The 16,429-nt window shown below is 45.2% G+C and overlaps 1 protein-coding gene across 7 annotated transcripts in view; it reads left to right on the top strand.

Annotated features, from left to right (window-relative positions):
- PTCH1 (patched 1) overlaps window positions 1-11,816 on the top strand; it is a 69,648-nt gene extending 57,832 nt beyond the window's left edge. For all 7 annotated transcript variants that reach the window (XM_019668803.1, XM_019668802.1, XM_019668801.1 and 4 more), the window contains 5 exons: window positions 2,050-2,192; window positions 5,403-5,502; window positions 6,031-6,285; window positions 7,876-8,425; window positions 8,947-11,816. In XM_019668803.1, the coding sequence (XP_019524348.1) occupies window positions 2,050-2,192; window positions 5,403-5,502; window positions 6,031-6,285; window positions 7,876-8,424 (1,047 nt within the window). In that variant the 3' untranslated portion in view covers window position 8,425; window positions 8,947-11,816. The remainder of the gene's footprint in view (window positions 1-2,049; window positions 2,193-5,402; window positions 5,503-6,030; window positions 6,286-7,875; window positions 8,426-8,946) is intronic.
- The last annotated feature ends 4,613 nt before the right edge of the window (window positions 11,817-16,429 follow it).

Raw genomic sequence — 16,429 nt, 5'->3', positions numbered from 1 at the left:
CGCCATGTGCCTCCATAGTCCTTCCACAGGAGTCTCTGGGTCATTTTTATGCAACTTAGAGATTTTACACTTTTGTGTTTCAAAAGGAATGTTCTGTTGAAGTGGACCAATTTTCCTCCCAGAGTATAATGAGAAGCTGATAAAACAGAGACAGTGTTCTCTAAATTTCGAGCCTGCCCAGATGACTTCATTCACCTGGGAGGAGGGAGAGAGGGTTTTTTAAAAAAGAAGACCCCAACAGCCTAGAGCTTAGAAACCCATTCTAATATCATTTTTTCAAAACAGGAGAAAACATTGCATGTGAGTTAAGAAGCCATTTTATTCTGATGCAAATGGAACTTGGGTAGCTTGCATTGCAAACACTGGCAGATCTGTCCTGGAGGAGATTCTTACAATGGAAATGCACAGTGCAGTCTTTAACTGCAGGGGCACCCCGGGTCTCTGCCCATGAGGCGGCATGAACAGGAATACCCACACGGGGGTTGAGGAAACAATTAGGGAATGCCTCTGCTGCTCATATAACACTTAAGTTCAAGAACCTAAGGCATCTGGAGCTATCTTGGCTCTGGGAGCAGCAGCCCCTGCTCAGTGCTTCGAGCCCAAGTCTTCATTCCGAGACTCTGCACTCAGGCTATGGTATTCTCACCATAGCCTATGTGTGGACATCTTATTTACAGCGGGAAGTTACTGCTCTTACAGGATTTGTAAAATGATGGACTAAGGTTGTGGGAGAGGACTCTTCTTCCATGAATGTCTTCAAGGAATTGAGGGGTTTCTGTTAGTTCTCTGTTTCAATAACATAAGTTGAGTGCCAAAGGATAAACCAATGTGACCTTATGACCTCATGGCCCAAGTACAGCACAAAGTGACATAGTTCCATACTGTCTTGGTGTTTTCCTCCCAGGAGGAAAAGACAGCTAGCTCAACCCTAAAGTCTCCCGGCTGTGAAAGAGAACACAAACACACATGTAGAACCCACTTGAGAGGAAAGTACAAACCCTCTGCACACGTTGGTACACTTGTTTCTCGTCGATTAAGGAAGATGAGCTTTGTGTCCCTCCTCTGCAAGGGGCATACGGGGAGATGGGATGCACCCTGCAGTGTGTTGCAGGCCAGGGTTCTTAAGGAGCTGCGGCCTGCAGAAGCTCCTAGCCCTCTTCTCAGCATGCCCAGAGCAGCCTGAGCTTTCAGGGAGAGAGAAAACATGTGCCAGGGTTCCTTCTTGCTGGGTTCCTGCTGTGGGACCATGCAGGGTGTAGCAGTAACAAACCCACATTAAATGGGTCCTGGTCACATTCTCAGCTGACAGTCAGATAACACCGGAACTTACTCTCTAAAGATGCCATTTGGTAAAACAGCGTTCTTGGCCTAGAAGAGCTTTAGAGAATGCAAAGGAGGCTGGATGTGTCCACACATAATCCAAAAAGACTTGACTTAAATTTACAGTCCTGCATTTTTCTTGAGATACCTCCATGGTGCTCAGATGGATTACAAACACATTAGGTTGAACACAGTGACAGAAATTGTAACCTCGGCATATTCATGTGGAAATATGTATTTAGGACCCAGTTGCACGCGACACTGAGCTAAGTCCATTCAGAAGTAAGATCTTGACGTTCCAAAAAGCCAGGCAAAATGTGGTTGCTTTCACAACTGGAGGTCTCCCATGTGAGTGGTGTGAGAGAATTTGAGCAGGGGGGAGAAAAGTCGAGGGTGAGTAGCAGTGACAAAAAGGGAACATTTTGCTGAGTTTTTTTAATAAATGGTTTGGTTTTTACTTTCAACTAAATATGCTTTCCATCTTCTTTAGTTGTTGTTATTCAACATTTACATCAACACCCGGTATGACCAAATATCATGAACAGATTGTTTTAGTGTAAGCCTAGATTGAGCCAGTTGAGTCACCCCGATTAAACACTCCAAGAACTAAGCAAGAAGGTCTGAGAGGTTCTGCAGAGACAGAAAAGCAGCGTGTAGAATTTCAGACAAGACTGATTGCTGACCAGGTCAGGTCTAGGACTGATCGTCCACACTCCTCTCGTTGCACAGGCCTTTCTCACGGCCATTGGCGATAAGAATGGCAGGGCCGTGCTTGCCCTGGAGCACATGTTTGCACCTGTTCTGGATGGCGCTGTTTCTACTCTGCTGGGAGTGCTGATGCTGGCGGGATCGGAGTTTGATTTTATTGTCAGGTAAGCAGGAGCAGGAGAGAAGACTTCCTTTAAAAATCGTTTCTTCCTGTGGTCTCTGTTGCTTATTTCCTTCTGTATCTGGTAGATCGCAGCATGTCTTCATTGTGACTCAACTCCCCCCTGCCCCTCCCCAGCTCGATTGAGGTATAATTTATAATAGGCAAATAAAAATCATACATCTTTAAGGTATACAACATGATGGTTTGATGACCACAATCTGTGTTGCCACTTTCTTTTAAGTGTATTATCAGAGATAAGCTGAGAAGTGCAAAGACAAGCTCTCTTCTAGGGCCATTTTGGGGAGAAAAGATGGAGGGTTTGGAGCTGGCAGCAAAGGCAACTCCACAGCTCGAGACCAAAGTATCACCCACTATCCCAGTTATTGGTATTCCAGGTTGGAAATAATGTGCCCAGATTTCAGACTCGAATTCCCACTAAGATTTAAGATGCATTTAACCTGTGACTTTAGTATGAAATTTTGAAAATCCAAGCCTGGTTTGGATACTTGTCTTTGGATCTCAGGGCAAGCAGTTTCTGGTGAATTGAATGAAGAATGTGACTTTGTGAAGGATAAAAGGGGAGCAAGTTTTCCTTTTGAAAGAATTTGAGAACAGCAGGGCAAGGCCATTTGCTTCTGTGAACAGCCTCCGCGGCTTTGTGAAGCAGCTATTCTTGGATATAACACTGCTGCTACGCAGAGGGGTTGGACCAGAAGCACCAATCAGTAAAAGATAGTCCAGAATTACAACCGCTGAACGAAATGTGAGAAATGGCTGGATTATTTGCTTCCGTAATCTGAAGAGAGAATCTAAACAGGCTTTCCTGGTTTGTGTGTCTGTGATAGGCCTTTCGTTTTCAAGTAGAAAGAACAGGGTTTTCAGTCTTAGCCAGTTTAGGATGGAAAAACCATCAGTCTATTGGTGTGTGGCGTACCCCATTGGGCGGTCCAGCATCCTGGAGCCCGGCCTTCCTAGAATGAGTACCAGAGTTGGCCCGCTCTCATTTCGGTGTAGGGTGAGTGAAGACGTGAGATATCTATGACAGTGTAGATCACACTTTTCAATCCATAACGTGCTTATAAGTTATCTGTCATCTGTGGCTCTCTGTAAACACAGGTCGGGTTTCGTAGGAGGTGGGAGGGTGTGGTGAACAGAACCTGGGTGTGTAGCCAGCTCCTGGGTGATGCCCATGCTGCTGGTCTCAACACACTGTTAATCACTTAACAAGCCAATTAGTACATTCTTGTTTACCAGTACCAGATAGGTATACGCCTAAACCAGATCAAGGTTTGGGTCTGGCTTTTGTTTTAAGCTGTTAATTTGATGACTTTTCCTTTATTTCCTTAACATGCATTTATTCGGGCATTGGTAGTTATTTCTTCAGTATAAAAGCCCTACGCCAAGAGTTTCTTTTGCATAATTTCTCATTTGACACAACGTGACAAGCCTTTTCACACAACAGCAAGTAACATGGGACCCCGTCCCCCTCCATGTAACTTATGGAAGAGCTGAGTTTACAGGCAATTCAAAACCATGGGAAACGCAGGGTGTGACGGGATTTCAGAGGCTCTAACTCAGCCTTGTGGGGGATGCCAAGTGAGCCACATAGAGGAAATTTAGCCTGAATCCGAGCAACCAGTGGGGACCCTGGATGGAGGGCAGAGTCCCAGTTCTCTCATCTAACCCATGGCTTCTTGTTCTCTCCCAGAAATATCGGGGTTCTTGTTTCAAGCACTTGAAAGGGCTTCCCATTTTCTAGAACTGCATGGATTAACCTGATAAAGCCCTCACTGGGGTCGACTAGATGAGCAGACATTGTATACACTAAGCGTCAGAAATCTAATTGGTCTGTTTATTCTATAGTTAGATGGATGGGATGCAAATGTCTTGATGCCTGCTGCTGATATATGTCTCCGCCTAAAGTCCCAGCAGTTTACATTAGAGCAAGACGTTGGCTGCTTGGTTTTTACTAATGCAGCTCAGAAGTTTCTAGTGTTTACAATAGCTGCGAGGTATTTGTATTTTTATAGGGATTCTCTCTCCTTTCATCTAATGTCGAAACATATAGACATGGCAAAGTTTGGTGCCTGTTCTGTTTTATGATCAAGAGGACCATTAACAGATATCTTTGCCCTCCCTCTTCCCAGAACATCCTGAGCACATCCCCCCGGCCCCCAGCCGACTTCCAGCAAAATTGCCCTAGAAATCGTTAGTTACAGAAACATGTGCATGCGTGCGTGCTTGCGTGTGTGGAGCCCGCCCCTCCCCCTGTGTGGAGTGTCCGCCAGTGGCTGTTCCTGGCTGACAGGTTTACCTTGGTATTCATGAACAATCCCAGACCTTAACCCTCAGTGGTGGGAAAGCAGGGCCACTTGTGCACTCTCCTCTTCTTCATGGTGCTGCTGCCTTTATGTTTGAATTGGCTGACGCAAAACAAGAGTATTCAGAGATGCTAAATTGTTCAACAAAAGATTGGCCACAGAGCAGCCCCATCGCAGAACCGCCCTCCCCTGCAAATGCCCCAGCAACTGCAGAATGGGCAGGGTTTTCTTTGCAGAAAGCTGGTTCCTATGTTCTAAAAAGGTTGCAATTGGAGCTATTTGGTTAAACTGGAACTCACAGAATTCTAGGCAGAAAGTTGTGATTAATGAAAGCCCAGGGAAAGCCTTACCTGATACGCCAGAGACTTAATTAGAGATTCTGCTCTAAGATGCAGAAGCATTTCACAGTGGATTAGCTGTCTGCAGAAGTGGGCTGCTTTTCCTCCTGGGCTAAATTGTTTAAATTCTACACCCTTCACTTCATTTGTTTGCTTCTGCTGGGTTTTCATGGACGGGGCCCCTCTGCATTGTATTTGTGCTTTCAGTCTACTCAACCATTCAGTTCACATTCCATATTTTTGTGTTTGTGTAACACATTCATAAATAACATTACATGCCATGAGATTTCAGCAAATTAACAAACTAATTTTTTTCCTCTCCTTTCATTAACTAAACTTTGGGTTGTGGAATGCAGCCCTCAAAATCATAAGGTTAAAAAAAAAAAACTAATCTTGTGCTGAATTTGAACCATAGTTTTGTTAACAGTCTTTTCACTAGTGTGGGTTTTGCTCATTTTTGGCTTACGACGTGCTGCAATATTTGGGCACGTAAAGGGTAGCTTAATTTATCTTTACCACAGTGAATGTCCCTGTTTCCTTTTTATCTTCAAGGTATTTCTTTGCTGTCCTGGCAATCCTAACAATCCTGGGTGTTCTCAATGGGCTGGTTTTGCTTCCAGTCCTTTTGTCCTTCTTCGGACCGTACCCTGAGGTCAGTAATTATGCTGGGCGTAGTGTGCAGTCCACGGGCCACCTGAATGCTATTTTTCCTGGTGTCACTCTTAATTTAGATATTTAGATATATCCACATTACTGATGGTTTACATTTTCAGTAAACATCTCACAAACACTATGGCTTTTTTTCTCTTCAATGTGTAGTTTTGGGGATTTAGTAATGCTTTGGTTTGGTTTTTTTAAACCAAGTAACTGGCAGCCTGGGCCTTGTAGGTCCATATCAGTGAAGCATTTTCCACTCAAGATGGATATCTGGGCTTTAACAAAAGTGAAAAGGGCCCCACCTGCCTTTCCAGTGTGTGAAAACAGGGTGTTCTTTTGCTCCAGTTGTCAGACCTTTGGGTCCTCCTCACGGTAGCAGAGAGGGAGGGAATACGGGGTAGTGGGAGAGACTGGGGGGCGGGGTAGGAGCAGAGACCCCACAACAGTACTGTTTTTTGAACTGTGAGTGTGACTAACAGGTAAATGGACGGTAGCACGTCTAATATGGAATCTCCTTAAATAGGTGTCTCCAGCCAACGGGATGAACCGGCTGCCCACTCCTTCCCCAGAGCCGCCCCCCAGTGTGGTCCGGTTTGCCGTGCCCCCCAGTCACATGAACAACGGGTCTGATTCCTCTGACTCTGAGTACAGTTCTCAGACGACGGTGTCGGGCCTCAGCGAGGAGCTTCGGCAGTACGAGGCACATCAGGGGGCTGGGGGCCCTGCCCACCGAGTGGTCGTGGAAGCCACTGAAAACCCGGTCTTCGCCCGCTCCACCGTAAGTCATACTCGGGCACCCCCTGCCTGCTCTGAATAGCAAATCAGGCAGCAGAGTAGAGGTTCAGTGGAATCATGAAATTGCCGATATTTGACGTCCCTTAAACTGTAAAAATTGTCAGTGTCATATAGTTAGATATCAAAAAGGGCAGAAGCCAGTAATGGTCAGTACACAGAGCAGCAGCATGGATCTTGCTCAGGCTAAATGCATTTTAAGCTGAAGGGCCAGAGGGAAAGCAGGCCTTGCCTCTGTCTCTCTCTCTTTTTTTAGCTGCATATTATTTTAGAATAATACTTTTTTAAAATGTAGTGGAATTTTTTGTTGCCAGCAGAAGTGATCTTTTTTTTTTTCTCCCACTTCTGTTACCTTTCATTGCCCTTGGTACAGAATTATTTCAATTATTATTGTCCAGGACTTCACCAGAGCTTTTGTGGCTCCGAGTGTACAGTCTAGTTGGTTGGGAAGGAGCAGGGACGCTTAACCTTCAGAAATTCAGGAAAGCCATGAGCACCTGGGAGTCCCTTCTCAGAGGCTCCGAGAATCCCCACCGCGTCCTTCCCTCTGCTTCCCAGGTTGTCCTCAGCACCCCCAGTCCTGGAGCACAGCACACAAAACCCATTCTAAGGCTCATATTCCTTCCACTGAGGGCCTCCTGCTGTCCCTCTAGGAAATGGGTATTCCAGTCCCAGGCCAAAGAGGCCTTCCATGAAAGACAGGGGCCAACCAAATAACCTAAATTTTCCTCCTCTTCCCCCCTGGGGCGATGCCTGCTGAGCTGCAGTGTGAATCTGGTTTTGTTCAGCAGGGGCCTAAAAATAGGTACAAGCTGAACGACTTTGAAGTTGGTCACGGTCCTTTTGATTGATGTGGCCACTGTGTTGCTCCATGCTTTGTATAGAGACCCAGAAACCAGATTCCTAACAACCGAGCAGAGCAGCACTGCCCCATAGAACTTTCTGAGACGATGCAAAAGCCCTCTGTGCTCTCCAATACAGTAGGCACTGGCCTCATGTGTCTCTTGAGCACTTGAAATGTGGCTAATGAGACTGAGGAGCTGAGTTTTGAATTTTAGTTCATTTAAATGTAAAGCTATACATCCCTAATGGCTTTTGTATTCAACAGCGTCGGTAGACCGCCCTGCCCACGTCCAGCATTTGGGCATGCCAGGGCCACATGCTTAGCAATTTTAGAAGCAGAGGAGCTCGGGATCTGACCCTCCTGAGCAGGGGAGTGGGGAGGTGGTGGGCTGTGGGAGGGAGGCATTACAGATCCTCTCCAACCACGGCTCTCCATGTATGGGCAGCAGCCGTATGTGTCCATCCAGCTATTGGAGAAAGACTATACGTGGAGTCCAAATGAGGCACTCCTGCCACTGGAGGTTCTCAGAGAATGGGCCTTGCTTTTCTGAGTGGAAGGCCCCTGGGCCTCTCTCAACCATCTGTGGAGTTGACTGAGCACTTGGTTAAGAAAAGCGGCGTGTGGGTGGTCAGGCAGGAGCCAGAGCCAAGAAGGGCGGGCTGGGGGTGGCGGGGCTGACGCCCATCCTGGGCTCGCGCCTGGCCTGCTTTAACCTGCCTTCACCCACTGCAGGTGGTCCATCCAGAAGCGAGACATCACCCGCCCGCGAACCCTCGACAGCAGCCCCAACTGGACTCAGGGTCCCTGCCGCCTGGACGGCCAGGCCAGCAGCCCCGGAGGGAACCTCCCAGAGAAGGCTTGCGACCGCCCCCCTACAGACCGCGCAGAGACGCTTTCGAAATTTCTACTGAAGGGCATTCTGGCCCTAGCAACAGGGACCGCGTGGGCCCCCGGGGAGCCCGCTCTCACAACCCTCGGCACCCAGCGTTCACTGCCATGGGCAGCTCTGTGCCCAGCTACTGCCAGCCCATCACCACCGTGACGGCCTCAGCGTCTGTGACTGTTGCCGTCCATCCCCCATCCGCCCCCGGGCCTGGGCGGAACCCCCGAGGGGGGCTGTGCCCGGGCTATGAGGACTACCCCGAGACGGACCCCGGGCTGTTTGAGGACCCCCATGTGCCTTTTAACGTCCGGTGTGAGAGGAGGGATTCCAAGGTGGAGGTCATAGAGCTGCAGGACGTGGAATGTGAGGAGAGGCCCCGGGGCAGCGGCTCCAACTGAGGTGTGTGAGGCCGGAGGGACACAGAGAGCAAAGCTCCTTGGGGTTTCTGGGGCTTGGACCCCCCGCCCCGGGCCTTGGTATGTGCCGAACCGAACGCTAGTGACCTTTGATCCCCAAGGCAAGGCTGCCATGTCCAAGCTCTGTCATCCTTGGAGAACTAGTCTTGTCCCAAACCGGGTCTCTCCCCTCACTGTTTACCTGCTGAGGGTCACTGCAACTTAACAGAGATGCTAATAGCAGCACCTTTCACCCATTTTTCAATCTTTATCAAAGTGCCATACAGGTAGGTATGATAAACACACAGCTCAGTGAACGGTTACAAACGAACACACCTGTGTCACCAGCCCACAGATGGAGGAAGGAATCATGAGCGGCCCCTAGAAACCCCTCCTGCCCTCACCCAGCCCCCCGCCATCTTCATTTCTCATGCAATAAATCACTTTTTCCTGTTAGTGTGCTTTAAAAATATGGACTCATATACCCGTTACTTAGTTTGACTTACCTTTTTTTTTCTTTTAAAGGGTGAGTAAAATCTGAAGCAAAGAGGCCAAAGATTGGAATCCCCCCCCAACCCCCCCAGAACTGCTTGAAGAGAACTGCTTGGAGTTGGATGTACTGCACCAGGATGGCAGTTCACTGTTACTGTAACCAATTGTATTATTTTGTGAAATATTTTTATAAATATTTAAGAGGTGTACACATATGTAATATACGAAAGAACAGATGTAAAGTAGTGTTTGTGGGGCATCTTCACTCCTGCCCCAGAGTGGGCAGTGGGGAAGGCCACAGCAAGGCCCCTCCCTCTTTGTACATTGGCCTCTGTGCCACAACCAAGCTTAACTTAGTCTTAAATTTCAGCATATGTTGCTGCTGCTTAAATATTGTATAATTTACCTGTATAATTCTATGCAAATATGGATTATATAATAGGATTATTTTGTAAAGGTTTCTGTTTAAAATATTTTAAAGTTGCATATCACAACCCTGTGGTAGTATGAAATGTTACTGTTAACTTTCAAACACGCTATGCGTGGTAATTTTGTTGTTTAATGAGCAGATATGAAGAAAGCACGTTAACCCAGTGGCTTCTCTAGGTGTTAGTTGGATGCGATTCTTCTGTTCGGCTGTGTATGTGAATGTGTGTGTGATTTCCCAATGTACTGCACTGTGATTTTTTTTATTTTTTCCTTTTTTTGTTTCTTTCACTGTCTGTAAACCCTTCGTGGGCTCTGCCCTAGTCAGGCTGGAAGAGTCGGGATTCTGTGATTGCCTGGTGCTGGTGGAGGGCAAGTCCTGCCCTAAACAGCGCCTATCCTTTGGCCAGACTCGCTTCAGGCCCAGGGCACCTCTTAAGATCATTGGCTGCCATCCAGATGCCCCAGCTTGTGCCTCCAAGGAGATAAGTTCCTTCAGAGGGATCTTAGGGTGGAGGTTGTTACCTCAGGGTACAGAGCTAACATCTGTTTATCTTCATTGTCGTTCAAGCATTAGAGAACATGCCTAGTGGTGAGCCTCAGCTGGGCCGTGAGCGTATTATGCAGCCTTCATTATTACCTCTTGTGACCAACACACGCACACACACCCACACACACACCCCTCAAAAAAAAAAAATTGAAGAGTGAATTGAAAGTGTTTTGGAGACAATGTTCCTACTACAGGTAGAAAAGCCTGTTCATTTTGGGCCCACAGAGGTGATGTTTTGAGTCCCTCAATTTAAACTCCCTTTCGTCTTGAATTGCACAGTTGGTCAGGCTTTCTGGATCTGTTTGCATCTTTAAAAATATAGATAGTGAGCATGCAATACAGTGATACAGAGTCAGAGGTTCTGTAGGATATGAGCTTCAGAAGGATCCTTCTCAGTGAGTTTATATTAACCTTATGAGTACACACTTCCTGAATAAATCATCTCCTTCCTCTCACCATTTTTAGTGTTCTTTCTATGTGACAGTTATTGACAAGCAAGAAGATGCTTATTACATACATCCCAGTGAAGAATGGATATGGAGGCAGATCTCTTGGCCAGGCATTGTTTTTAAAGATTTGCTTCTGTATTGATTCTGTTGTCTTGCTCTGAGGCTTGGTCTTCCTCCGCTTTTAGCCAGAGACCAGCGAATGTCGGGGAAGCACTTGGCACCCAGACTCAGCTACTATAGTAGTTAGTGCACAAATGGCATCTCCCGTTATGCTCTCCGGTTTCACATGGAAAATCTTAATCAAAATGCAACAGGCCCCCAATAGTACCCAGCCGTGCAGGGACCTCAGTCCCTAAACTTGCCCCCAAACTAAGATACTAATTGGAAGCCACCAGGTGTGTTAATTTGCCAGGGGCCCCAAAGGCCCCACTGCTACTGTTTGGTGCCTCTGTTACCACACTGTCTACCTACCACCCAGCTCTGCTCAGAAAACTTTCATCCTGCATTCAGGAGAGAGATGATGCAAAATTCTGAGGTCTGCTTCCCCTCTGGCTTGTGGCGTCCCCCCACTCCCTTCCTGAGCCCAACTTGTGTGGTGCATGACAGCTCACCTAGCCCCTGCTTTTTACAGCGTAGAACTTTCTCCTATAGTCACATTGGCAAAGGGAGAACGTGGGGGCTGGCAGGCAACTAGAATTTTTCTCTCTCATTTTTAAAATACTTTTATTTTGTCTGTCTTGTTTGTTCATTTGGATGTTTTAATTTTTTTTAAAGAAATCTTTGCTGATATTTATAATTTTGTATTATAAGAATGTTTTCCTACAGTATTTGTCATGCCAGTTTATAACAAAAAAATTGCAGGGATTTTTATTTCTATTGGAAACACTATTACAGCTATGTTTTACTTTTGAACAGAATTTTTATTTGTATAGAGTGCTTACTAATGTTAAATAGTTCAGAGTATATAACATTTTCATTAAGAACTCATGGTAGGTTTTAGTGTAAGAAGTTTAAAGGAAATAAATATTCAAACTGGGTCTCATTTCTGCCAATTTTGGTGGAAATGGGTTTGTGTCATTTCAATTACAAAGATAAAAGTATGCCATATAATTTATTTATATGAAAATTTATTTTTGTAGTGTACATAGTAGTCATCAAGTCTTTTGACAGAAGTATATTTTTAAAGAATTTATATGTGATGAATTCATAATGTCTGGAACTTTGCTGAGACATGAGTGGGACACACTTTTCATTGTAAAGTACAGCAAGGAAAAGAAAATGTTTTAACAGTGTTAAAGAGAGTAAGATCGAGTGAATATTCACGCAATTGTGAAATGTGTATTAGTTACCATTTGTGACCTAGTGTGGTTCTCATTTTAAACCTTGAAAGGCAAAAATGTACAAACTCTCTAAATATTAATGTTCAAACACTGATAGAAATTCTAACATGAATAAAAAATAATATAACTTGTTGGTTATGTCTTTGTTTTATAGAATGTTTTTTAAGTAAAATATTTTATGGCGGCAGTTAGTGTGTCAGGCCCTCATAAACTTTATTGTTCCGTCTTACCAACCTTGTCAAATGCTCATTTTTTGTTCTACTTCGTGGAGGCATTGTTGATAGAAAAAGAGTTCTATGTTTCTGTTTTCTGACACCGAGAAAGTTCCTCAATTACCATTCAGAATGATCCCTTTTTATGTCATTTCTTTTTTTGGGGGGATGGAGGGGTTGCAGCCTACGCCGTCACCGGTGACTCACGGCAGCCCCACTCCAGATTGAGCTATTCACCATCTTAGCTGTAGAGGACGCAGTGTCACTGACCCTCATGTGAGATCCAAACCGGGGCCCTGCTGCTCAGAGCTGGCGTCCCAAACCAGCTCTTAACCAATACGCCACTCGGCCAGCCCCTGTCATTTCTTAACATTCTTATTTTTTATGTGATGGCTAATAATTGGAATGTTTATAAAGACAAATCCAGTGATTGTTAAATTAACGTGTTGTGCTTAGTGGGGCTGACTGAACCTGATACAGAATGTTATTTTTCTGAGTGTTTGATATGATTATACCTTATCTTTAGTATAGCCATGGAGAAAAATCAGGCCAGGAAGAGCATCTCTCCACTTGACCGCTGGAAGCAAGGAGTGGGAGGGACGAAATCGAGACCCAATTTGCTTTAAGCATGTGGTGAGATCAGCAAACTGCAGCCCGCAGACCTGTTTTTGTACAGATTTATCAGAAGACACTCATTCACGTACAGGTTGTCCATGGCCGCTTTCAAGCTAAAATGGCAGAGTTGGGTAGTTGCAACATGACTACATAGCCTGCAAAGCCTAAAATATTTACTAACTGGCCCTTAAGAAAGCGTGCCACCCCATCTTATGAAAATGTTATCATAGGCTGACGATGCTCAAGTATCCTGAGGTCCATGGATGGGCAGCACCGGCCTGCTTTGGGAGCTTGTTTGAAAAGGGGGATCTTCGGGGCCATTCCAGACCTACTAAGTCAGAATTCCAGGAACCTGCTTTTATGAGCTGTCCGGTGGTTCTGATGCATCAGCAGAGTCAATCCCTAAATTCCTTCCCACAGAATGTGGCCATGGTTCTATGATTTGACTCGGGCTACACGGCCAATGCAGACCAGATCCAGAAACATGGCGATCCCAACGTCTCTGTGTGGTAATTCCACAAAAGCACATGTTCATCTGTGGAAAAGAATGGAGACACGTGAACTCCGCCTTTGTGTCAGGGAGTCAAGAGAGGAATTCCCTTTTTAGTGTTCTGCCACCACTGTGGGACAAGACCTCAGTGGAGGGCGTGGGCTCCTCACTTCACGGGAGGGAGGACCACACCAGGCCAGACCCTCTGCCACCCTCCCGGCTGAGGGTTCCAATTGACCAACTCACTTGGGCAAGTCACTTGAAACATCAGAGACTCTGTGTATTCATCTGTATATAAATTAAAGACAATGTGTGTCCCTCACTGACTTCTGGAGGTTGAAAACAATGATGGTTGTGATGAGGTGTGGACCAGAGGAGACATTGAGTCAAACGAAAATCACAACAACCTCTAGACCCCACACAGTACTAGTTCAATTACCAATTCTCAGCTTCTTAAAGTCCCCCACCCCTAAGGTGACAAGGACCCTTGTACAGGAACATGAATCTCTGTGGGAGGGTTTTGTACTTATTGAGCCCCTCTTTCGGGGCATTTGAGGTATACAGTAAACTGACCAAGGAGTAAGACGCTCAGATAAGAAAATGGATACTTTACCTGGAAAAAAATAATCAAAATATTAAGGCTTTCTGTCTTGTAACCTCTTCTTCCTACCACCTCCTGGTAGAATCAACAATATGTTCCTAAGCCCTTCAGTAGTGAATTTCATACATAATGCTCTCTTGGTTCGGTCAAAAGTCATGGAGGAATATGTACTCCCCCGAAACAGCATGGAAAATATTAATTGCATTAATGGGAATTCAAGTTGAGAAACACTTTTCTTTTAGACTTGCTTTATTCCACCAAAATTACCATTGCCATCTGATCTTATATTCTTTATAAATTACATATACCTAAGTAAGCTAACTTAGTTTTCATATTGGCCTAGGGAGAAGTTTTTCACCAGATTTGTGTCCCAAAACCCACCATATTTATTCAGGACTTAGGTAAACATAAGGCCCCATTTTTTTTGGCACAACGGATGTATTTAACAGCTTCGGGAATGCTGCGTGCTGCTAAATTTCGGGCAGCAGCCACGTTAATGTAAAAGCAGGTGTTTCATTTTTGGTAACTGGCAACTGACCTCTTAAAAGGAGAAGTGGAGATGACCTATTAATCATCCAAAAAGAATGTTTGCCAAGTTTTAATGACTTTTAGTGAAGACTGAACCTAATGAGAACACGCCTCAAACATGAACCTGTATAATTGTTCACACTGTCATGATGGGGACATGTTGGATGACACTTGCTGCATAGGTTCCCTGCCAGGAAATTACAACTGTCAGCATAAGGATCTTGAAGGGATATTCTGGTCTGTTAGGAGCATGATGGACCTCAGGAAAACTGAGGGACCCAGGGCCCTCCATTACAAAAAGAAGAGGGAAATAGGGACGACGCAAAATAAATGTGGCATAGCCAAAGCATGTCTATTCTACATGGCAGGGTGTTTTCATGCCTCCTCCTTAAGGATTCCCTTTCTTGGTATTCAGCTGAGATGCTATGAAGGGAGCTGACACTGTAGAGAGCATTTGTCCTCAAGCGAGAAGTGCCACCCAGAAAAGGCAACCACAGCCACGTCTTTCTCAGTCAACTGATCCCTTTCCATTCCTTTTTTCCTGGAGTGTTCTCTTCATTTATCTGTTTCTTGTCCACAAGACTTGAGGCTGAGGTGATAAGAGTGTGAGATGTAAGCTACCTACCAGCAAGGCAAAAATGAAGTCAGATAAGAGATCACACGGAAGCAAGCCCAGGAAATACCTATTAACAGGACCATCTTGGTACACAATGGACAACAGCTTGCTTTCTTGGGGAGAGGGGTGAGGGGAGGTGGATAAGAACCTGTTTTATTTTTACAAAGAAAAAAAATGTAGATGGAGGAGAAATTGATGAGCAAGTTCTGACTGGTGAGTTATTATATAATAATGAGGATTGCACCATTAAGCCCAAGTCAAAGTGCCAAAAGAAAAACCTTAGTAATTACAAAGTTCAGTCTCAGCAGCAGCGGTAGGTAGACTCCTGTTGAGAGCCTCTCACAGCAAAAGGAGAAGCAAGATGAGGCAAGAATGGAGAAAAGCAGGAGGCTCTCTGCTGCTGATTGAGAAAGGGAACAGCTATCTGTCATAGGAGACGTGGTCAGATGCCCAGAAAGTGAGGCTGACACTGGAAAAGACAAAGTACCACAAAAAGTAGGAAAAGACCATCAAAATGAGGAAGAGGTATGAAGAAAGGTAGGAATGAAATAGAGTGCCGAGAGACAAAGATCTTCTTCAAAATATCCACAGCCTGCCAGAGCAGTTGCTAGCCCATAATATTTCAGGATTGTGACTGCTGAAGTGTCAACAAGAACACCCGAGCCTCTATCCGTGGATGGATGACTTTTTTCTTTTCCTCTACAGCTCCCACCTCACATGGGATCATGGAAGGTTACCAAGAGTCATGGAAGTTTGTCGTGAATCCCGGAAGGCTAAAGCTGTATGAGACATTTGCCATCTTCCATCCAAGAAACCTAGAGAAGTGATACGACGTGCCTATCATTAGCCAACACCTTCAGTAGTCAATCAGTTTAGAACCTGGATCTAGTCCAATTTGATGTTCTTATTCTCTCTTGTTGCCCTCATCACCCACTCCGCCCACATTTATTTCATGTGCTCATTTCAAAGGCACGGGTGACTGCTGTCTACACAACTACTATCGCAAAAGAGCTTCTGGGCCTCTCAGCCACCAGTGCACATGCATAATCATGCGCTCACAGACTACATGTCGGCACTGAAGGCAAACAGCTGCAATGGAGGAAGCAATTAGCAAATTTCTGAATTATCCTTCTGATTACACTTAAATTCCAAAAGCTAATTGGCTAAAATGTTCCTCCTTAATTAGAAGCAATTAATATGTGAAACTAGGTATGCATTTCACAAGAGAGTTTGCATTTCACAAGAGAGTTTGCATTTCATGATTGAAATCTCATAGTTCATTTACTAATGGTCTCTAATGGCCTGTAATCATAAGGTGCACACAATTAAGGTGGGATTTTCAAAGTGCAAGTAAGGGAGGATGCCTGAATTATTCTTTCACTGCCAAAGACATAGCCTGCTTCCACCTTGGACTGCAAAATACACAACATAAATGCACGTGCTTGCCAAACATACCCACATCCGAGGGAAGTCCTGACCTGTCAACCCTGACCCCTACTGAATTTTCTCCTCTCTACTCTCATTTCCTCAGGGCTTGTCCTCTCTGAGAGGACTCTCCCCACACCAAGGTCAAAAAGAAATCTATCTAAAATACAGATTCTAATGGTGGAGCCTCACCCTGAGTAGCAACAATACTGGTAATAAAAACCACCGTTTCTTGCTCACTATGGGTCAGGTCATAAGTTATTT

Source organism: Hipposideros armiger, unplaced genomic scaffold (assembly GCF_001890085.2).
Source record: "Hipposideros armiger isolate ML-2016 unplaced genomic scaffold, ASM189008v1 scaffold_539, whole genome shotgun sequence".
NCBI lineage: Eukaryota > Metazoa > Chordata > Mammalia > Chiroptera > Hipposideridae > Hipposideros > Hipposideros armiger.
This window is presented reverse-complemented; position numbering and strand designations above follow the sequence as displayed.